The 24,837-nt window shown below is 42.3% G+C and overlaps 1 protein-coding gene across 1 annotated transcript in view; it reads left to right on the forward strand.

Annotated features, from left to right (window-relative positions):
* MALRD1 (MAM and LDL receptor class A domain containing 1) overlaps positions 1 to 24,837 on the forward strand; it is a 288,505-nt gene that overhangs the window by 76,077 nt on the left and 187,591 nt on the right. Inside the window, exons 10-15 of the mRNA XM_069959034.1 lie at positions 4,649 to 4,798; positions 10,171 to 10,271; positions 15,436 to 15,600; positions 20,193 to 20,292; positions 21,990 to 22,121; positions 23,950 to 24,102. Of these exons, the coding sequence (XP_069815135.1) occupies positions 4,649 to 4,798; positions 10,171 to 10,271; positions 15,436 to 15,600; positions 20,193 to 20,292; positions 21,990 to 22,121; positions 23,950 to 24,102 (801 nt within the window). The remainder of the gene's footprint in view (positions 1 to 4,648; positions 4,799 to 10,170; positions 10,272 to 15,435; positions 15,601 to 20,192; positions 20,293 to 21,989; positions 22,122 to 23,949; positions 24,103 to 24,837) is intronic.

The raw sequence follows: 24,837 nt of genomic DNA on the forward strand, positions 1-24,837 counted from the left end.
CCTCCAATGATGCCCCTAGTATTGTACTTAATCCCCCCAATGATACCCCCCGGTATTGTACTTAATCCCCCCAATGATACCCCCCGGTATTGTACTTAATTTTCCTCAGTGATGCCCCCTGGTATTGTACTTAATACCCCCAATGATGCCCAGCTGGGAGGAAGGGGTGTGGAAGTCGGCCCTCCTGGACGTAGAAATATAAAATTTAACTTTTATTCGTGCACTTAAAATCTGTTGGTGGGCATAGCAGGACCTACGCGTTTCGCGCTACTGCGCCTAATCATGGTCTAATGTTAAATGAGTCTCTTGGCGAATAAAAACAGGTGACCAACCAATGAGAAGATCCCTACGTCATGGATCATGTGCCTCAGCGGCACAGGTGTAGCGTGAGTGCGACTCCCATTCATTATACACGTGTGCGGTGTCTCAGGGTACAGCATGCTTGGTGACAACACATCCCCCAGCGATCTGCCTCTGCGTGATACGCATCTGAAACCCTGATCCAAAATCTCGGACAGGGTTTCATCCTGGCGTAAGATGGAAATATTTTTCCTAAGAATGTTTACAATTTGTCTGTATTGAGGTGAGTATGTGGTGGAAAATGTTATCGGAGTGGGTGACTCCTGCGCCTTTGATGCACTGCTGGCAGACTTTGACAGCAATGATTCACGGTCTTTGGCAGCCACAATGCTTTGGGCTCTTCGTATTATCTGTCTGTTATAGCCCCTCTTGGCCAAACGAGTTGCAGTTTCTTTGCATTGTGTATCAAAGACCGTGCTGTCTGAGCAGATACGCTTTACCCTTGTGAACTCCCCTACAGGGATAGCTTGTATAGTGTGAAGGGGGTGTTCACTCGTATAGTATAGTATAGTATAGTGTTGCCCGCAGTGGGCTTACGGAAAACTAAAGTGGTGACAGCTTTTTTGAGGGCCGAGGCTTGTAGGTTAATGTCCAAGAAGGTGATTTCTGTTTTATGGAAATAGTGAGTGAAGGATAAATTAAGTGTGTTATTGTTTATATACTGGACAAACTGACGTGCCTCCTCCTCATTGCCTCCCCAAACCAATAGCAGGTCATCTATAAAGTGGCCATACCATTTGATGTGCTGGTGGAATGGATTGTTGGGGGTTAAGATGAACTGCTCCTCCCACCAGGCCATATAGAGACCTGCTAAAGTTGGGGAGAACCTAGCCCCCATAGGAGCTCCCTTGGTCTGCAAGAAGAATTCATTGTTAAAAGAAAAATAATTGTGTTTCAATAAATATGCAGTTAGGTCAACAATGAATTCCTTCAGCTCATGACTGTACTTGCTATATTTATACAAGTGATGTGATAAAGCTGCAATGGCTAGGTCATGAGGTATAGACGAATATAAAGCTGTCACATCACAACTTAGCCAGGATGAGTTGAAGTTCCACACAAAATTTTTGAAAATATTCAACACTGAGCCTGAGTCCTTCAGATATCCTGGTACTCTCACTACCAGGGGCTGAAGTAATGAGTCCAACCAGGCACATACCTTTTCATTAAGGGAGCCAACCCCCGAGATGATCGGGCGTAAAGGAGGGGGGTTGACTCCCTTATGAATTTTAGGTAGGCCATAAAAGATCGGCAAAGTGGGATTGGCAGGGACAAGAAAATTGTATTGTTTTTCCTCCATTATGCCCAATGCTATTCCTTCTTGCACTATGTTAGACAAAGTCTCTCTGAATGTCATGGTGGGGTCAGACCGTAGTCTGCGGTAGGTGATAACATCATTAAGGATTTCATAGGCACTGTCGCAATAAGAAATGCGATCAAGTAGTACGATCTTCCCCCCCTTGTCGGACATTTTGATTATCAAATTTTTGTTGGCCTGGAGTTCTTTTATTGCGTTCCTCTCCCGGTTTGTTATGTTGTTTTGAGTGGAATTAGTGGATAGCTTCTTTAGATCTCGTTCCATAGCGTATTGGAAATGATCCAAGGCTTCAACACGGGATTTGAACGGGTAAAAAGAAGGTACTGGTACTGTACTTAATCCCCCCAATGATGCCCCCTGGTATTACACTTAGTCACCCACTGATGCCTCCTAGTAGTGCGGCCTCTGCACTCAATGTTATATTGTACGCAGCGCACACTGTAGGGCACACATGTCCACAGAAGATCTCGGTGGCCAGATGCATTCTGAGGACCATGGTTTCCCTGACCCTGATTTAGAACAACCAATTATATTCACATGAGATGAAATCAAGATATAAAGTAAAAAAAAAATAAAAAATATATATATATATTTGTCTTTTTGGGATATATGGAGTAATGGTTGTATATAGGATGACTGTACAGTGAGGGGCCGCACACCATTCTCTATTTGTAAATATTCCAATGTTTTTTACTTAGAGTCTGTAATTAGAGTTAGCGAGGTTACCGCAAATGATACAGGAATCCACAGGAAGTAGTGACTGCTGCACTAGATTTAGGATGGGATCAGTCCATCACCTGCAAAGCCACAAATTGATTTAATGGCATTTGTATTTGCCAAAACCTGGATTATGTGAAAGTAAACAGAATCGATAGAGAATGACTCCAAGAAAACAAATCTGGCATGTTCCATCTGTCAGTGCAGCTGTAAATTGCACTTAATCCTTAAATAACTTTGCACCGATCCCTGACTTTTTATTACTTTTTTGACTCAAGAATGCAAAATGAAAGTTGCATATATCTACTGTGTATTCTAATGTTTTACAATCTATGCGGCTTGATCTCCTTAAGGCTGTTTGCATTTAAGCTGTCTCATTGAGGCGAAGGGTGGGTGTATACATCTGCATTCAGTTTGCTTCCCTAAGTGACAACCTTCCGCTTTATAAATACATGCATTTTGCTAACCTGGGTATGCCTATAAATGATGTCTGTACCATAGGAAGAGCTGGGAACCCTAAAGGGGTAAGGGTAAATAGAAGACATAGGGTAGATGCTGTCCGATGTGAGCAGGAATCACATAGATCTTACACAGCCTCATTACTATGTGCAAAAGAAGAGCCTGTGGAGCCTCATTGTCTCGAAACACAGGACTAGCCAGATATCCCTCCAGGATGGACGCAGCCAAGGGCTGGCTCCTGTAAGGAAACCAACAAAACCACAATATTAAGTGGCCCTATAAGTCAATGTAATGGCAAGGGAAAAACCAAGGCCAGGTATCTATCCACATACAGCATACTACAGTTCCGGGTTGTTGCCCTTCATCAGTGTGGAGCAGGATTCTGGCTAGGTGGGATCAATGCCTAGTAGAGCCATACAGGATCGCTGATGTCAGGGAGACCAGCCAAATGACAACACTAGCAAAAGTGCTCAATGCAGTGAAATCCTAGGTGCATTGTCCCCTGGGAAACATGACTATGCAAAAGAAGAGCCTGTTTACTACTATGTGAACAGGGTCATACAAATGTAGTATACAGGAGTTGGGGGTTTCCCTAAGTTTGGGCAGAGGATAGGTCCTGTATTATCCTCATCTCCTGTATAGTACACAAGTGATTGTTATATCATTCATGAGGACCATTAGTTCGGCCATTCTTGGTTGCACATTGGCGGAGGTGCTCTGATGATGTCACCGTACACAATGCACTGGACCTCTGCGGCCAAGAGAGGTCCAGTGCATTGTTGCATGCGACTACTTAAGCCAATGATCGTCTCTATAATTCCTGTCCTCAGTGTATGGCGACTAGAGATCTAGAGATGAGCAAACCTCAAGTACACTAGGGTTTATCCGAGCCCTAGCACTTGGCTTTTGACTTCCATTGTTTGGAGAAGTTGGACACAGTCCTAGGAAGTCCTTGAAAATATTGATACAGCCATAGGCTGGGATAAAACCGAGCATACTCAAGGTTCGCTCATCGCTAATGACGATTTCACTGGGCAGTGGGAGACCAATGGATCGGAAGTGACCAGAGAAACTGTGGTCATGCTGAGTCCCAGCAATTGGTACACACTATTAGTACATTCTATCTGTCCTACTGGGGTCAGTACCTAACTCCAGGTTACTGCCCTATGTTTGGTAGAAGGTATCCCTGGCATAGACAAGGTTTTCCTCAGAGGATGTCACTCCCTCCTAAGGTTTTCTATCACTGCATGCTAGCTGCAGTAACTGGTATAGAAAGAATAAGTCTCTTGGTACCTGACAAGGGTCCTGGCCTGAGCCAGGCCCTGGCTTCACTGCAGCAGGAACTGTGCTCTCTGTGTCTGTCTCTCTCCTCTGACTCAACTAGAAGACCCTCCCACCAGGAACTAGCTTCTTTTTATATGGACAACTTAGCTAGTGTGTAATTTAAAGGGCTGTTTGTGGATAAGAGATAAAAGATAGGATATCCAGAAAACTGATGGAAACAGAAGATTTCTTCCTTCAGCTGTGCATAGTACAGTACCACTGTAAGAAATACAACAGTGACACCTAGTAGACACATAATACAGTCACGGTCATACCCTATTGTGTGAACCTGAGAGAGTTACTTTACCCAGGTGTATAAAGACTTAGTGGCACACCTGTGCTGGGACAATAGAAAGACTCACTAAAAGGTCATAGTTGGGAGACCTGTTGAACAAACACTGGAATGTGAACACTGACAAATATAATAATCTAAAAAACTATACTTAATCTGCTACTTTATGATTATTTCAGAAGAAAACTTTAACACATGTGACTTTGAGTCTGGCTTTTGCGACTGGAACCCTCTCAGTACCAATGGGCATGTCTGGAAAATAACCACAGGAAACACATATAGTGATGTGAGGCTTAATCAAGAAGACCATACAACCGATAAGGAATATGGTAAGTAACACCAACACTCATCATAAATAAGTCATCCTGATGTCTGCCATCCACAATGTCTGAATTTAGCTGTTATCAACCCAATGAGGGCAGCATGGTGGGCCAACAGATAGGACTGTTGCCTTGTAGCATTAGGGTCCTGTGGTCGAATCATGGAGCATGGAGTTTATATGTTCTCCCAATGTTTTGCAGAGTAAGTTTCCTTTCACACTCCAAAAACATACAGATAGATGTCTCGTTCAGACATATGGGACCTCCATTAGTCAAAGCAGAATGTTCCTCTGTCTCCAGAGCACCCTCACATATGCACAAATTGCATATAAGGCTCAATGATTTCAATGAGAACAGTGTAATGATTCATTTCCTGCCTCCTTATGGAGCAGAAAGTTGCAATGACAAAAATTCCAACAGTGTTTTACCTTAAGGAGACATTGAAGTAGCAGCTGTTTTACTGTCTTGATATTTCCATAACTCCTAGGTCATTTTATTCTCTAGACCAAGTAAAGTTTCCAAGTAAAGTATCCCCTATAGAGATGAGCAAATTTTCCGAAGGTTCAGGTTCACGCAAACCAAACGATCGGTATTTGAATCCTGCTACCTGGGGAAGGTGGATGCAGTCCAAGGTCTGCCTGGAAAACATGGATACAGCCTACCACCTTCTCCAGGCAGCAGGACTCAAATGCCAATCATTTGGGTTCTTGCAAACTCAAACTTTTGGTGGATTCTGTCAGTAATGTGCAGTAACCTGGTGTGAACTGGACCTGGTTTTGCTTTTGTGTGACATACCCGATTGCTTCTCAGCTCCCGGCAATGCAGGAGTTACACTGAGCTCTGCTAGACTTGATTTCTGCAGCTGAGCAAGTCTTTTTGATTGACGTTTTCCTTTACCTGTCTGGAACCTTGAGGATCAGAGCGCCGTTCCAATGGGAATCCGGACCGGGCTTTTGATCCTCATAAAAGAAAGCTGAGCCAGTCTCACAGCGCTGGCTATTAAGGTTCATACCCTGATCCCAGCTCCCCTGTCTATTCCTTCGATCCCTGTACCTAATTCCTCTGCTCGATTTAACTGTTACCTGACCTCCTGCCTGACCTTTGACTATGCGATTGTTTACTGATTTTGTACTGCCTTCCCCATTTGGTTTGGACTTTGGCTTGTTTGACTCTCCCTTTGTGTTTGTTCATCTGTCTCATTCTGTGTTTCACCTATACCAGAGCAGAGACTGCCTTGGTGGTTGTCCGTGGCTGCCTAGGGCCATTTGAGGCAAGTAGGTAGGGACAGTGGGTAGGCTCAGCCTAGGGCTCACTGTCGTGTCTTATCCCTACCTCCCTGTCCTGACAGATTCACTCACCTATGATCCCCATGTAAGAGCGGGGGCTCCTGTCAAAATCGTACAAAACAGCAACTCATGGATGCTTCATGTATCCCTAGCTTACAGGTAATAGATCTTCTGGGCCATGTGCTCTGCCTGAAATAGACGTAGACCTTGGGATCCAATGTAATCCAAGTTCTGCAAAAAAAATCTGTTAAAGAACAACCAAAAACTGATTAATAAAAAATAGATACAAATCAAATATATTTACTTATGCTTGATCCAGCATATTCTCTGATCACCACCACAGGATTTCATGGGTGAAAGACAAAGACTCCACAATCCACATGGATCCCTATGGACCACAATCTGTCTCACCTGCCCAGGAAATCCTGCGGCATTTAAAGGGGTACTCTGGTGAAAATCTTTTTCAACTGGTTTCAGAAAGTTATACAGATATGTAATTCACTTCTATTTAAACCTCTCAAGTGTTCCCATACTTATCAGCTGCTGTATGTCCAGCAGGAAGTGGTGTTTTCTTCTCAGCCTGACACAGTGCTCTCTGCTGCCACCTCTGTCCATGTCACGGAACTGTCCAGAGTAGAAGAGGTTTTCTATAGAGATTTGCTTCTGCTCTGGACAGTTCCTGACATGGACAGAGGTGGCAGCAGTGAGCACTGTGTCAAACTGAAAAGAAAACACCACTTCCTGCAGGACATACAGCAGCTGGTAAGCCAGCACTGCATCCCATGGAAGACTTATGGTTATGCATGGCATACAAAGCACCTAACCTAGTGAATATATTAACAGTAAGCCAGGGATGCATCAGACATCCCTAGCTTACTGACCCTGTTCTGCTTTAAAGTTGGCTGTTTGAAGCAAAAAATATATAAGATGAATTCCTGCAGATATATACTGTATATAATAAACAGGGAGGTGGAATGTGTTTTTGTAAGGAGATCAGGCTTGGAGATCAGTATACAGAATTGCACATTGTTTGTCTGTAACTAACTGTGCCAGTAAGAGTAGAAATATTATCTGAGAAAAACTTGTCCAATGAATTAGACATCACTATGGGGGAACTGTTAGGAATATTCATTCTGTTGTTGCCATAGATGAATCCTCATTTATTTATGATCCCGGGGAGCTGTTTTCTAAGCCAGGAACGGCTTAGAAAGGTAAAAAGCAAATGACGATAAATAATACAGCGCAGAAGATGGAAAGCCAACAGAATGCACAGGGCTACTTAATACCACTGCGTCTTCATCGGAGAAACTCGCAAAACATTCGGACATCAGAGGCCGAATGCTGAAAAACAAACTTTTGGAAAGGAAAAAATATATATTTTATTAATCAAACTTTTTGTGTAGAAAAACATATATTTTTTTAATCAAAATAGTGAAAAACATAGATTTCTGTTTGGAATTTACATAAGGTTTCTAATGGCTTATAGACTTGAATTTAATTAATTTCTGTTTCGCCAACATATTCTGCAGCGCTGTATGGAAATTGTCATCAGTCATACCGGGCCATGTGTCCATTGGGGCTCAAGATCTAAAGTCTAAATAGTTTTTTCAGTTTTTTTAAGGTTGAAAAGGTGGGAGGAACATATTAATACCAAGCAATGAAAAAGTTTTAACTGCATTAAAGGGTTATTCTACTCAAAGATAACTTTTTATATGTTGTTGCCCATGGTAAGACTAACAATTCCTTACATACTTGTTATTATCTATCCAGTCTCCTTCTCCCAGTTCTGAGCTGCTGCCTTCTGCTGAAGACACAAAAATCTGTGTGAGCTTTTCTCCCAGTCTCCCCTTTCTCCTCCCTCCCTTCTGAGACGCTGATGTAAACAAGTTCCTATGTGCAACTTTGTAATGCCAGATGGGTTAATCACAGTGATTTCAGTAGCAACTGCATCAATTTAACCCTTCCAGCAAAGAAGCTACAAAGTTGCAGATAAAGCCCTACGATGGACTTGTTTACATCAGCTCTCTCAAAAGGGAGGGGGAAGGAGGAGGAGACAGAGCAAAAGGCTCACGCACAGATTTTTGTGTCTTCAGCAGAAAGCAGCAGCTCAGAACTGGGGGAAGGAGACTGAATAGATAATAACAAGTATGGAAGGAAATGTTAGTCTCACCATGGTCAGCAACATATCAAAAGTTACGTTTGAACAGAATACCTCTTTAACTTACCATTATGTGAATGGAGAAGGTCGATCATTAATGTCTTGCCAAATATGAGTGGGATGTCAAGTGGCGACCATACTGCTTCCTCCATTTGTATTAACCCAAAGAGGCACAGAAGGCATAAAACATGGCAATGCATGGGAATATCATACAAAGAAGGATCAGTGAAGAATACCTCTATAGTGTGGGAGAGAGTATGGCTTCCTAATGTACGTGAACTTGTTCCCTCTAGTAAGTACAAATGCTGCAATACTATAATAAAGTTGTTAGCAGACTAAGTGAGGAAGCGGATCATTGCGCACACATCCATCATAGTATATGGCAGAGACACAACATTTATTTACCTAATAAGCCACTATGGTGAATTATTCACCATTCATGTATTATACAAGTGTGTGATGTACAGACTTGATTTTGCTTTTAGACTTCTATACTATAAAATGGTAAATGACAAAGTAAAGTCACAGTGTGTTCCCAGGTCATAACCGCTGGTATACTATATATAGATTGTGCTCCTCTGTCCCCTGCTCCAGGGACCTCACCTGCTTCTGTACAGTCTGATCTTACAGATTACTACCCCAGGGCCGCTGTATGTCTCCTACCTGTGATCTCCAGTCTTGTAACATTGTTACTTAATTATATATAATGTCATTAATATTACACGTCCAGAGCTCCCTACTGACATTGTATAATTTAGGATCCTGAAGAAAGAAAGAGAGTTCCGACAAATCCCAAAACTACAGTAAAAATTTTAGGACTCATTATTAGCATATTACTATACATATAGCAAGATCCATCCATCCATCCATCTATCATCTATATATCTCCTACCTATCTATCTATCTATCTATCTATCTATCTATCTATCTATCTATCTATCTCCTATCTATCTATCTATCTATCTATCTATCTCCTATCTATCTGTCTATCTATCTATCTATCTATCTATCTATCTATCTATCTATCTATCTCCTATCTATCTATCTATCTATCTATCTATCTATCTATCTATCTCCTATCTATCTGTCTATCTATCTATCTATCTATCTCCTATCTATCTATCTATCTATCTATCTCCTATCTATCTATCTATCTATCTATCTATCTATCTCCTATCTATCTATTTCCTATCTATCTATCTATCTATCTATCTATCTATCTATCTATCTATCTATTTTCTATCTATCTATCTATCTATCTATCTATCTATCTATCTATCTCCTATCTATCTATCTCCTATCTATCTATCTATCTATCTATCTATCTATTATCTATCTATCTATCTATCTATCTATCTATCTATTTTCTATCTATCTATCTATCTATCTATCTATCTATCTATCTATCTATCTCCTATCTATCTATCTCCTATCTATCTATCTATCTATCTATCTATCTATCTATCTATCTATCTATCTATTATCTATCTATCTATCTATCTATCTATCTATCTATCTCCTATCTATCTATCTATCTATCTATCTATCTATTTCCTATCTATCTATCTATCTATCTATCTATCTATCTATCTATCTATCTATCTATCATCTATCTATCTATCTATCTATCTATCTATCTATCTATCTATCTATCAATCTATTTATCATGAGTGGGGGCAGTACAATATCAAAAAATTTTAAGTGGCCAATACCCTTTAAACATGTTAAGCATACACCAGACAGCAAGCGGACCTCTGTGCCCTCCAATGCCTGTGCTAACTTTCAGTCCCAGTCTAGCCTTGCTGGCATGAATCTGAGTTTCAGGGTGTGTGGGTCTGATCCTCAGAGGAGAACATTTTTATGAGATTTTAGCCTCCATGGTGTGCACACCGACAGTACATTGTTCGTTTTACTAATGATTCCTTTTCATTTCTTAGGACACTTCCTATACTTCGGTGCAGACTCTGTATACGGAGAGAACGTTGCCTCATCACAGCTGGAAAGTAACTTCTTGGTGAAGCCGGGAGCTCAATGCCAGGTAGTCACTCTGTGCTCTATTTTAAGTTGTAAGCGTTTTTCAATAAAGCATTCGTTTACCATGTGCCTTTTCAATTACTGGTGTTTTCTTTTGCGGCAGAGGTTGTTTTTTGCCTTTGAAAGTATCGGGTGTTTTGGGGATCATTGTAATGCTTTTGAGGTCGAGATACAAATGAGCGACGATGCATATAGTACTGTATGCATTGTCACTCATTTTACAGTTACAAGAGCAGCTGACCCAGGGGATGTAAATGAGTAATTATGCACGCACAATGTTATGTGGATATAAAATGGAGATGAGATAGTAAATCCCTTCTGTTGTGTAGGAAAATTTTAAATCTGTCCTGACCTTCTTACAAAAGATGGACAAAATGATTCAGCATCAATCCAATTTAAGGCCCTATTACACAAAACGATTATCGGCCACTATGGAGGATAATCGTCTTGTGTAATAGAAGGTACCGATCAGACGACAGGACCGATGTCAGCTGATCGTTGCAGTCATTTGTCTTTCAACATGACTAATATAGCAATGACCTGCTGCAGTCACTCCGCGGAATAGGAGCGGTGGCAGCAGATTGCTGCTATCTGATAAAGGCTGCCTGGATGATCTAGCGATCACCCGGGAAGCCCCCCCCCCCCCTCGCATTTCCACGCGGCCTCCCCTGTACTCACCTGCTCGCTGCCGCCGCATGTAATTGCCTCAGCTGACAGTGCTGGTTTGCTCCTCTCTGTTGCCCTGTGTAATAGGGGCTTTAGTCCAAATTGCACGAAAATTTTAATTCAATAAATTCAGAACATTTTGTGATTCATTCCCAATATTTCATCCCTGTTCCTATACACTGAGTGGCCCAGAGGTGAGTGGTGAGACTGTTTACATTGAAACTTCAACTTACTACAGCCAATGGGCTGGCTGCTCTGCACTTGCCTCAGTTTACTGTTTAGGAGCAGGGGCACCTTTGACTTTGACAGGAGTCGCTGTCATCTCATACTCATGTCTACTTACCAGTTCCCTTTCTAGGTAAATTTTAAATATTTAGTTGTAATATTTAGTACTCGATTCAATGCACATTTTTGCATACAGACCTCTACAGTTTACTTTACTTTCCATATGTAATAGCTAAAAGTATGACGAACCGTAGCAGCCCCCAAGGCCCCTCCACTCCTCTATAGATGGAGAGATAGACCACAGGAAATAAGTGACGTCAAATATTCTAGGAAACACATTTATCATGTGTTTTACTGGGTTTCCTGTGAGATATTGATCTCTCTATGTAATGTTATTAAATGGACGAGGTTCATCATGCCAAGAAATAGTCTTTATAAGATGATGTAATCACTGTGATTGATAAAATCCTAAGTGAATATAATCTTCTGATGGTGGTGTAGGATACATACCACGTATATATACACAGTACTGAATACACCGTTCAGCCATAACATTAAAACTTATGAGTGAATTACATTGAATTGGTGAACCAGCAACAGTGTCATAGGCAGCCAATGCTCATTGATGATGTGTTAAGTGAGGGCTAGCCCGTCTAGTTCAATCCCACAGAAGAACTACTGTAACAACATCCATAGACCCCTGTGCACTTTCATTGACCCCTGTGCACTTCCAACATTGACCCCTGTGCACTGTCATTGACCCTTGTGCGCTGTCATTGACCCTTGGGCACTGTCATTGACCCCTGTGTACTTTCATTGACCCCTGGGCACTGTCATTGACCCCTGGGCACTGTCATTGACCCCTGTGCACTTTCATTGACCCCTGTTCACTTCCAACATTGACCCCTGTGCACTGTCATTGACCCTTGTGCGCTGTCATTGACCCCTGGGCACTGTCATTGACCCCTGGGCACTGTCATTGACCCCTGTGTACTTTCATTGACCCCTGGGCACTGTCATTGACCCCTGGGCACTGTCATTGACCCCTGTGCACTTTCATTGACCCCTGGGCACTGTCATTCACCCCTGGGCACTGTCATTGACCCCTGGGCACTTTCATTGACCCCTGGGCACTGTCATTGACCCCTGGGCACTGTCATTGACCCCTGTGCACTGTCATTGACCCCTGTGCACTTTCATTGACCCCTGTGCTCTGTCAAAAGAACCTACAATAGAAATATGGGCATCAGAACTCGAAGAAGAGGGACTGGTCTGAAGAATTATATTTATTTTTATATCATGTACGGCCGGGTGTCTATATGTCACATAACAGGATGAGTTGGTGCCAGGACACACTATGAGAAGATGACAAGTCGTGTGATGGACAATAGTCTGCTGGAAGCCTTGAGTCCTTGAATCATGTGTGTTGTGCCGCCGGGCTGGAATCCTGTACTTTACCTCCTGGTCGTTCAATTGCAGTCCTTGTGTGATCCATGGCGGCGGGGGTCTGCCCATGTCCTTGATCCTCTGCACTAGAGCTTCCAGAATCTGCTGCAGTTCCTCCCCTGTCCACTACTATGCAGACTCGCAGCCGCCCTCCTTTCATTTAAAGGGCCAGTGTGTCTCCTCCTATTTTTCCTTCACCTATCCTAGGTCATCCCTATTTAAGGCTGTCCCGCCCATTCCATCTCACCTGAGCATTGTCGGTTCCTTGTGTTCCTGGATGAAAGTGTTGTACTTGTATCTGCTATTCTGTGTATGCATGTTCCTTAGTACACTTCCCATGCACTTAAAGCCGACTGCCCTGATTCTCAATCCAATTGACTATGCTGCTGCCGCATCATTCTTGGTACTGTTCTGATTTTCCTGTTGATGACCCACCCTGCTGACTAGCTACCCACATTCTGCCTATTTCTCCAGTGCTTTGCACTGCACCTGTCTGGTTCTCTGTGCCAGCCGAGAACCAATTTTGCTAGCACAGTGGGTCCACTTCTGCAGTATTTAACAATGTGGGTGCAACTATGACATATACCACTTACCTGGTCATTGGACAGACCAAGTCCAGCAGGATAATGTACCGCATTGCCGACATTGTTCAGGAATGGTTTAATGAACCCAGTAGAGATTAGCGAATCAGGATCAGGATTTGCTTTGTAAGAAGGAGAACCATCAGCTTTGGAATCCTGCCATCTGCCTGCTCTGTGGAGAAGATCGAGACAGCCCAAGGACCACCTGGAAAACATGGATACAGCCATAGGCTGTATCCATGTATTCCAGGGCTGTATCCATGTTTTTCAGCTAGCCCTTGGGCTGTCTCCACCTCCTCTATGGAGTGGTCAGATTCAAAAGTCGATGCTTTATACGAAGCTATCGGAATCCTGCTCATCGCTAAAACCCAACAAAGGGCTGAGGGTGTTGACCTTTAACTTCTCAACCCAATGTATATTCTTGAAAAGTATGTTAAATCCATAGTGGACGTGAAGAAATTACTGCCAACGTCTTGGTGCCAAATAGCATAGGACACCTTGTGGAGTCAACACCTCGAAGAGTAAGAGCTGTTTTAGATGCACAAATCAATATGGCTGGTCTTTATATATTAGACGCTACAGTATAAAACACCAAATACAGGAACAAAGCCATAGCAGAATTTATTTATTTGAATAGAATTTTCCTGTAAGATCTCTGCAGCCTATGCTTATATGGATGGAGCGCACTATTGGCCGTGCAGTGATTAGAGGGAGCCGGTCTATGATTAGTAATCACTGCTGGGAACGTTGTCTACCATTATAGTTTCTGATGCATTTTAAAGGGCATCAAATGTTGTTGCTTTGTGAATTTGGGGCGGCTCAGCCCTGCAAAGGAAAATCGCTGATTTCAATGAGAATGGAAATTAGGAAGCCTGGGAAGGGAGGAACATGCAGATTGGCTGCGCTGGAGAATAAATTGTAACTTCTTTATTCTAGAATGAATAATTTAAAATATTCATCTAGGAATTTGCCGAATTCTTGACAGAGCAGGGAAATCCCTACTGTTTATTTAAATTGCTCAATCCTGTTACGCTCGTGTGTATTTAGATTCTCAGTAAGTCTTCGGGGTTGACGGATTCTGTTCTTCTTTTCATACTGTGATATATTGTGCTCTGGTTAAATACCAAGTGTCAAGGATTGGTTTACAAACAACACCATATTAGATTTGTAGGGATGCAGATGAATTTCTCCATACCTAGGGACATGACACTTTTTTTTTGTAGATTCGTATGGAAAGGCAGGAGTAATATATCTGTGCACCCATGTGCATGAGTAAGAGGCCTTACAAGTATATATGAACTTCTTGACCAACATCGGCCTTAGGCGGAAATATTATGTTTGTGGTTTCCTCCCATGAACTGCTTACGTCAGGTCCTTCCACCTCATGTTGGATTAAGGTCAGGTGTTATGTCCTTGCCTGTTCAGGCCTCAGCGCAGTCCTCTGCTTATAAACTATGAACAATGATTCAGTGCCTGAATTGTATATTATTTTTGAACCAGTCTGAACTAGACTAATTAGTGCTGAAAAGGTTCCTTTGCCACTCATCTCCCTTCCCTACCAGTCTGTGTTCTGTGTGGTCTGGATATCAGAGGGCTGGTCCAATCACACCCTGGACCGGGACTTTCCATGAGAAGTCCATTTTTGCTCTTGGACATTGCTTGCAATAGTAGTTTGAGCTGGTGTTTCATATTGGATTGGATAGGATTGCTTTGTCTGTCCTCCTGACCACCCCTTTGTTATCTTTGGTTTGACCTCTATGTGCCCGATTATTCCTTATTATGTTTGTCTGTCTTGTCTTGTTCGGTATTTCACTTGACTCGTAAAGGGAACGTCACCCAGTTGTCCAGCTGGCAAGTCAGTAGGGACAGTTTTTGTATACAAAATAGAAAAATAGGGAGCGCACTCACCCTGATAAAATCTTCCTCTTTATCCATTCAGCATATTAAAACTATCGACATGGTTAATAAGTTTATCCAGTGATTACTGAGCGTTTCAGGAGTTGGATACTTTGTGACCACCTTATTGTCAGGCCACCTTTGTCCATAGCAAAGAACTTCCTCAAATCTTTATAAAGAGAACATGAGGATTATTATTATTATTATTTTTTTTTTTTTTTTACTTTTGTCTTCTGAATACCCAGAGTTTATTGCTATTGTAGAAGGTAGATATAAGAGTATGTATTATGTAAAGTAGTTACTTATATATTATGTGATAAGCTCTATAAGCCTAATACTATTCTTATTTTACAGCTGCAGTTATGGTACCAGATGTGGGAAGCCTCTAAACTCTCAATATTGAGAAAAACATTAGTAAGTGAAGAATTGGAAGTACTACATGAGATCACCGGCACTACCGACAAGGATTGGGTGCAGGCCACTATAACTATCAAGAGTAATTCGCTGGACAGTGCTCAGGTAGGGATCTCTTTTACTCTAACATCATCGGAAACTGCTGATTCTTTAAAAAAAAACAAACATTTTTTTTCTAATACTGGGTCCATAATGGTTGAATCCAACGCCTTCATCTCTGTGTTAAGCACCATAGACAGCACATTGAGCACATCAAATAGCTGTACATCACAGGGAATGTTCACGGTTGTTGCAACTTTATAACTTACAGTATTTTCCGGCGTATAAGGCAGCTGGGTGTATAAGACGACCCCTGACTTTTAAGCAGATTGTCAGGGGTTCGCTTAAAAGCCGGAAAATGGTAACCCCTGCCTGACCGCAGCCCAACTCACACGTTCCTGTCCTCTGCGCGCCTCTGGTGCCGTTCCCGATGCAGGCAGTGTGACGTATGGAGATGCTCGGAGCCACTTGGCTGCCGGGAGAGCTTCGGGAGAATGAAAGAGGCGCTGGAAGTTGCCAAAGCCTCTCTCATTCTCCCTAAGCTCTCCCGGCAGCCGAGCGTCATTGTTAAAAAAATGATCGTTATTGGTTCGTGTTTGCCAAACATTCACGAACAAATAACGATATAATAATATCGGTGCGTACAGATTATCAGGTGCAAAGCGTAAAATACGTAATAGCGGAGCAATTACAAGGTGCATAACATTAGCGTATCCTTTATTTGCCTGTGCGTATATACGCAATGACGTGCACACATGTATCACGCAGTTTGCGAGAGGAATGCTAGGCAGCAGTCAGCTCAGCAAGTCAGGATGTCCCAGCGAGCCTCCTCTTTTGGCCTCGGAGAACTCAAATACATTGTAAAGATAATGGACAGGATGGACTATGATGGACGCCAGGTCACTACAGGGTTAAGAAATGAATCCTTATAGTGCTACAATGCTGGATTCTGTCACCCTCCCCACACCGACAATTTCACAGCATCTAAGCCCTACTCGGTCAGCTCTCCCTCTCTACACTGACTAACTACCACTGAGAATATTGCTGCCTAACTAAATTCAAATGCTGTCCCTGCTCGTGTTACTTTCCCTACTGGACGGCACAAGAATTATGAAAGACTATGAGGAAATTCGCCTCAGCGTTGCGTTTTTATAGCATGTATGTAACGTACGTAATGACAATAATCATACAGCCAATTACAGTAATACCAGTAGTGAACATGGCTACTACATTACCTTCCTTCCCCAAATGTTCATTGGCTCTTTCAAATTGGTGGGAAGAAACTTACGCAGTTGGGTACATCATGAGATTAAAGTTTGCATGTTCGAATATCTTCTAAAATGATCCTAATAACCATACAAACAAATTGTTTGTGATCGTCAAACACTAACAATTAGCAATATGTTTGTACGAATATTTCCGAACCTGTTCGCTCATCACTAGTCATTACTTGCTGGGTCGTTTTCCCTTTGGTTTCTGAAATAAAACGGTTTCCTGAGACGTTTGACTCCCCCGTATTGTGAGCCAAACGTTGTACTTTGTTCTTTCTAATAACTTTGTTCTTTGGCCTAACTTTTCTCATATAAGCAGAAATACTCTACTTGTTCTCACATTTAGGTAATATCTGTCCATATGGCGGAGAGAACATTTATAGAAGAGAACATTAACATAAACCTTACTTCTATATATTTTTTCTTCTTCATATTCCTGCATTGCCATTTAGCGCCTCGATGCAAGCCAAATATTACATCATGTCGAGGTTGATGGATGGTTTTGATATACTCTCAACAGATTGTTTAGTGTGCATTAGCTATTAAAATTAATGTATGCCATATTGTGTTAAAAAAAGAAAAATCTAAGATTGTTCTCCGAATAGAAGGATGAAGAACATATGTTTTATGAAAAGTCAGAAACTGGTACTTCAGAGTTTTTTTTGTTGTTGTTTTTTTTAAGTTATACAGATTTGTAAATTACTTCTTTTTAAAATTCTCAAGTCTTCCAGCACTTATCAGCTGCTGTATGTCATGCAGGAAGTGGTGTATTCTTTCCACTCTGACACAGTGCTCTCTGCTGCCACCTCTGTCCGTATCAGGAATTGTCCAGAGCAGGAAAGGTTCTCTATGGGGATTTGCTACTACTCTGGACAGTTCCTGACAGAGGTGGCAAAGACAAAGGTGGCAGAAAAGAGGAATGTGTCAGACACCACTTCCTGCAGGACATACAGCAGCTGATAAGTACTGAAAGACTTTTAAATAAAAGTCATTTTCAAATCTATATATCTTTCTAACATTAATTGATTTGAATCTTTTTCTCCAGAGTACGCCTTTAAACCAGTCCATGAAGAACTTTGAGATTCCTTAAGTTCATCTATTACAACTTACAGTACTCATACTTCATACTATATCCAGCAATTGGTCTCCAATTGCTTATCTCTATGATTACAGCTCTGAAGGCATAGGTTATGTTTATCTACTTACAAACCATATAGGTATATAAAATTAGAATAAAAGATCTCACTTTCTTCAATGTAGACCACCCTTCATTCTCATGGGCTGTATCTGGTGCTGCAGCTCAGGCCTATGATCCCTTTAAAACACTGTCATTTCTATATACTTGTATATAAAAAAAAGTTTAGATTGCACCGGGTCTCAGCCCCAGTTATAACTAGGTGAAGTGCCCAGCTTTGTGCTGCATTCTTCAGCAGGCTACCTGATCCGACTGATAGCAGGAGATAAGCTCCATAGGCTAGAATGGAGCCTGACTCCCATAATCTGATGGATCAGGCAGTTGGCCAAGAGTGGAGCGCTCTGGCGGTCACTATGTCTGAGTATAACTCATAATCGCAGTGGATTTTAGGACTAAGACCTTGTATGATTTTAACTCTGGGCAGAGCAATTTTTAAAAAAAAATATTATATAAAATTAGAGAAAGTAAGATACGGGCACTCACCAATCTTTGTGAAATCTTTCCTTATTCCATATGCAGATTAGGTATATAACATGCAGGGAGAGGGAGCATGGTCTTAGGCAATTGTTGAAGATTGGTGAGTGGCTGTATCCTACTTTCTCTAATTTTATACTGTATGGTTAGACTGATTCGCGGATGGCACCACCACACGTGTATGCAGTGTCTTAAACCCTTGTTGAGGGCAATATCTCTGGAAAAGTAGTGCCGAGTCACTTTCTTGTGCTCTTACCTCCCCGGCTCCAGCTCTGATGCTGCGTAACACAGCTCCGGGCCCCCGAGTCCCCGGTCGTGATGTGTCAAGGCCACTCAGCCAGTCATCTGCCGTAACGGGGTCCAACTGGCAGAGGGGCACTGACATGTCACAACCCGGGTCCCATCTCTAACTAGGAAGTAGCCGAGGACTCGGGGGACCAGAGTGGCAGTAGGCGGCATCAGCTCTGGAGATGGGAAGGTGAGAGCATGTTATTTCTTTCAGCCTCCATGGCAATTTTACAAAAAATTGCTCTGCCCAGAGTTGTCCTTTAAACTTTTAGTACGTCTGGGTCTCATGTCAAAAGTTTATCTAAATAACAGGCTAATAATAAGCTTTCGTGTCAGCCATGGGTGCGATGTGCAGCCATTTCTGTCTTTTTGGCTTGTGCATATTTTATGTATTCTGTCCCTTTTTTCATTGTGGCTAGCACTCATGCTTTGTAAGACCCATGTGATCCAAATTAGCAGGAAGCACCTGGGTACATCCTAGTATTCTCCCATTCTACCTGCAGAGGAATGGAGAGAGAGGTAAGAGCTTGTTCACACTTGTGTTGCTTGGCGTCCACTTTTTCCGCCGGTGGCGCCTGCGGGGTCGGGGGGGGCCCTTCAGGGTCTGGTCCTGTGACAATGGGGTTGCAGGGCCATTCCGTGGCCCCTCTTCTCTGCTTGCGCACGTTTTGCAGGGATTGTGGTCGCTGACCGGCACAGTGATGTTTTTTGGTTAGGGACTCATGTGTATCAGAAGACCTGCGCGTGGTACATGAGGCAATATGGTTTGGCCAAATTATATACTAACTTCTGATGTTGGTTTTAAATGTAGCTGAATAAGCTTTCGTGTCAGCCATGGGTGCGATGTGCAGCCATTTCTGTCTTTTTGGCTTGTGCATTATCTAAATAACATTACTGCTTTAAATATTGCAATACTACACATGCATCATCAACAGTCCCCGAAGAGTAAATATTTGTTGAAATACATACGTACGGATGTAAAAATAGTGTTTCCACTCAACAACATTATTGGTCCCCAAGATGACGACAGATTGGTCAGCCACTTGGATGTAGTGCGAGTAAAGGTACTAAGGTTTGAATGACTTGGTCCCGGCAGTAACGCCACATCCATGAGCTCTCCTGTACCAGTTGGGTGGAAGCTGATGTTCACACTATGAGTTTCAGCTGCAGTTTCCTCACTTTTGACAGCAGGAATGGGGCAGCATACCGAGCTACTTTTGCAGAGACCCCAATACACTCCATTATAATTCAGTGAGGTCATATAGATCTGTTGTATAATGGATCCTGCACAATGTCCTGACCTCCTTTATAAATGGCAGCCATAACACCAATGTGAACATAGACTCACATAATTGTTACATGGATTTCCTCTATTCCTGTCATGTGTAACCTGAATTGTGAGGCAATATCAATGTCCTTTTGCATTTCAGATCATTTTGGAAGCCAAGCTTTTCTCGCCTGGGGCTTTAGTTGCTGTAGATGACGTCAGTGTGTCTCCGCATTGTGTCACCCATAACAGCACACTGTCAGGTAACACAATGTAGTCAGGGATTTTCCCTCTAAAGTTCATAACCTGGTGTAATTCAGCAATAATGGAGGAAGTTATGAGCGTATGGAAAGTGCATGCCATGAAATTAAAGGACAGAAACCTTACTACACATGAATAAGACTGAATTCTTTCCTTTTTTATTTTTTATGTACAGTATGCACAACACAATGCTATACAATACACACCCAGTATTACAGAGGACAAACAACAAAAATGTGGCTTTCCAGGCATGATGGCAATTGTAATTTTGCAAGAGCTCTAAGGCTGAAGATCCTCCACCCCTGCTGTAAAGCATATCTTTAACTCCCTGGTGCCAGCAAAATGTATATATATATATATATATATATATATATATTACAACTGCTGATACCAGCATAATGACACATCACGCTGCTGTCCGCCATTAACCTATTAAACACCACAATTTATAGCGATCGCAGCATTTAAGGGTGTCAGTGACTGGATTGGTACCTGTCACTGACTGATCGGAACCTCCACAGTGTGACTGCAGAGGATTCAGATCAGTTTCCTTGACAGATGGAGAACTATTACTTATGCCCATCCTGTTGGATTAGCAATTTTTTCATAGAGTGCTGATAATACTGATCAAGGCTATGCAATAAAATAGAATTGACGAGTATAAGCAATCTAACAATTGCTTATGTAGATTCCTAAGAGGGACTTAAAAAGTGCAAAAATAAATAAAAAATATATAATGTATAAAACTATTGCAAAGCCCCTCCCCCAATAAAAGTTTAAATCCTCCCCTTTCCCATTATACAAATAAAAACATGTAATAAATAAAAAAAATATATGTGGTATTATTGGGGACATTTATGAACGTTAAGGCTGGGGCGTACACCAGGGAGAAGGCACAGATTCGCCTCTTCTCCCCAGTGTACGCCTGCCGTATGCCCTCCTTGCCTGATGGGTGGGCAGTTGGGGCTCGGAGGGGTGTGGCAAGAAGGAGGCGTGGCTTCCTCCCGCACCTCATTTATCATTATTTCCCCCGCTTGCAAGCGTAAATCATGATCCTAGTCTACACCTGCTTGGTCGGGCAAACAGCCACCCAAACTCACTAAGACACGTGCACCACTTAGTGAGTTTAGACGGAGAAGAGGGAGCAGGGCCTAATTTAAAACCTAATTTAACCCCACCACCACCACCCCCATAGTGTGCAAAACTGTCCTATTTATTAAAATATAACAATATTGTTCCCGCATACTGAATGCAGAAAAAAAAAAAAAAAAGAGGAAAAGTTTTAAAAAATGATCGATAAAAAAATTAGGATAGGATACCAATAAAAATGATAGATCATGACACAAAAAATGTATGCTTTGTTGGTGGAAAAGTGTTATGCTTTGGTCATGAAGGGGTTAACTGTTGTTAAAATAGCTGGGGCAAGATGGCTGCCCCCATAATAATGTACAAAGTTTGCTATACAAACTCTACAGGAGTATATCTTCACTGTACCCGGCATCGGCTGTGACTTACTACAGCTATTTAAACAGAGCAAAGGTTAATGCTGCTCCTCCAGTAGCATTTATCATTGTCCTGTCTAGTGGAGTTTTATAACACCGGAGTAGTCACTGCCTGGGAATCATGCTCCTAGTAATAATTATATAGACCTCTTAGGATACCATACCCACTGCATATATTCAATTATTTCTATCTACAGGTAAATCAAATCAGCCAATATTTCTTCACTGTCCTTTTGACTTTTCATGTGGAGATGGGACCTGCATATCCTGGAAAAAGCGGTGTGATTTCACTAAGGACTGCGCTAATGGCATGGATGAAATTTTATGTCGTAAGTCATATTTTTTTACGCAAATATTTACTGTGGGAAAACCTGGCAGTAAGTGTTCAGTTTCCTTGCAGCGCCACCACAGGAAAGATGAAGTATTACATAGTGCCCATTCATGTCAAAGTTGCTGTGTAATTGTTACGACTCACAGAGGGATGCAGGAGAGACACAGACAGTGTACCCTAAGCTCAGCCAAGGCCACTGTCCCTGCCTACCCTAAAGTGGCAGCGGGCAACTGGGTGGTGGTCCCTGGACTGGATACGTGATACAAAAATACAAGATAAGATGAACAAACACAATAAGAATAGTAAGCAATCCAGGTCACAACGGTCGGGCAGCAAAAGGACAAAATAAGGATCCAATAGGCGTAGTCAAAGAACAGGCAATAAGGTCAGGGGCAGGCAGCAAGCAGGGATGTTCAGAAATACAAAGCAGAAGGGTCAGAATAAACACAGAAAAGCAGAGTCAGAAGCTCAATAACCAGCAAGGAGTATACAGACTGGGCTTGTTATGTAGGAGGCCGGGGGTCTGGTCCAGAACATAATTGGACCATCCCCCTGATTTACAACCATAGGCACCTGACAACAAAACACATCCACTGGCAGAACCAAGAACCAAAACAAGATTAACCATGACATGGTTCAGTTCAGACTAATGCAAAACAAAACACAGAAACAGAACAAATTCAAGAAAATCAGCCGCACAGCACGAGCCGAGGGGCGCTTCAAGCTCCGCAAAGATACAGTCCTGACAATAATGCAGGAAAGGTCAGGACAGGTCAGGTCCTCCAGAGCAAGAGACACTCTTTGTAACGATTGTGATCAAGAGATGGGATCTTGAATAGGGAATCCAATTACTATAAAGGGATATTCCTCTCTTGGTTTTTTATCCCCTATTCATAGAAAAAGGGATAACAAGCTGATCATTGGCTGATCTTTTTTTTAGGTCCACACCCAAAATCGTCTTGTGTCGGGTGCGAATTGCTCCGTGCAAAAGAGATGCGCGGCCAATGGCTGGTGACTGTGTAAAAAAAAAAACCCCTACATACCTCTCCATGTTCCCTGACTTCCTGCTAGCTCCAGTCCGCTCCTGGCCGTTCAGCCAATCAACGAAATAGTGCCACAGCACTATCCCGGTGATTGGCTGAGCAGCCTGTGACTTCACAAAGTGCCAGGAGTGGGCCAAAGCTAGCAGGAAGTCAGGGAGCGTGGAGAGGTATGTAGGAGTTTTTTTTTTATTTGGATGTAGCCTTAAAAGTTCCTGGATGTCATGGATACAGCCTATGGCCCATGATTGTATCCATATTTTCCAGGACTCCCCAGGGCTGCATCCAACATCTCCAGCCACTGGTAATCAAATGCGGACAGTTTGGGTTCAGAAGCATCCGAAAGTGCACATCTTTAAATTAATGTACACTGCACACTCCATTCACTCTCTATGGGGGCAAAGTAAGTCAAACAATAAGTAGTATACAGTTAGTAATATAGGCCCCTATGTTTCTCCACATATCTATAACCCCACACCCTCCAGGACCTGTATCAACAATGGATTTAATTACTGCTCTACATCTGGTTGGAAAGATGAGTTTATTATGCTCTCATATCCGGCTAAAGGCACCGCGTTAGATCCATATGTATACATGTGCACGAGTCTCGATATGGAAATTCCAGAATTAGGAACAGTATCCTGCCAGAACCAACATTGCACTGGTTCCATTAAGTTCAATAGAGTGATGCCAACTGAAGGAATGTTTTATCGCTACAGTATTACTCTACAGTCTAGTATGTCTTCTAAAACCGTATTATCTCTTATGATCTTCTTCGTTTTTCAGCTGCTAAGTGCGACTTTGAGTCAGATGACTGTGGTTGGCACGAGAAGCGTTACTTTGATTTGTTTGACTGGGTCAGGTACTCCAGGGACAGCGTGGCACCACAATACCTCTCCCAAGCCCCACCTCAGGACCACACCACCAATACAACTCAAGGTAAAACCTATCCAATCACCACTATGAATAAAAGCTATTGTAATTAGCATTGAGAGCATTAAAGAGAGTGTCTGAAAACACCATAAATTCATAGGTCAGGCCATCATTGGAAAAATCCTGGAAAAACTCTTAAGGCCCTTTTCACACTTCACAAAAACCTAGTAAAATCTGGATAGATTTCCTGACCCATAAGAATCTATTGGGCACAGATTTTTCTTATTTTTCCAGAAATTAAGCCCAGAATTTATAGGACATGTCCTATAATTCTCCGGAATTCCAGCACGGATGCCTATTAGAACACTGTAGGGGCATCCAGAATTCCAGACAGTTCTTGATGCGCATCTGGAAACAAATTCTGGATGCAATGCTTGGCAGCCCGGGCAATTGGCTCCCAGCCCTGCCAAACACTCTTCTGGCCGGAGGCAGCATCATATCTCTGGCCAGAAGATTTTACTCTCTCCGCCCCAGCGTTGCAAAGCCCGAGGACAGAGTGAGAAGTTGTTCCATGGCACCGCTGCAGCCTACAGGTAAGTATGTTTTTTTTTCTTCCTCCATTTTTATGGTCAGGAGACACTGAAGCCTCCTTAAAGGCTTCCTGACCAGTATTTCCTGACCATAAAAACGGCCACTATATTGAGAAAAAGGCCTAAAACTGGAATCCTAGCAAAAATCTATTTTCCTGCAGTGAATTCTTATAATTTTCGTGATTGCAAAACTGGGAGCCGGTCTTGACTT

Source organism: Dendropsophus ebraccatus, chromosome 2 (assembly GCF_027789765.1).
Source record: "Dendropsophus ebraccatus isolate aDenEbr1 chromosome 2, aDenEbr1.pat, whole genome shotgun sequence".
In the NCBI taxonomy this organism is placed as follows: domain Eukaryota; kingdom Metazoa; phylum Chordata; class Amphibia; order Anura; family Hylidae; genus Dendropsophus; species Dendropsophus ebraccatus.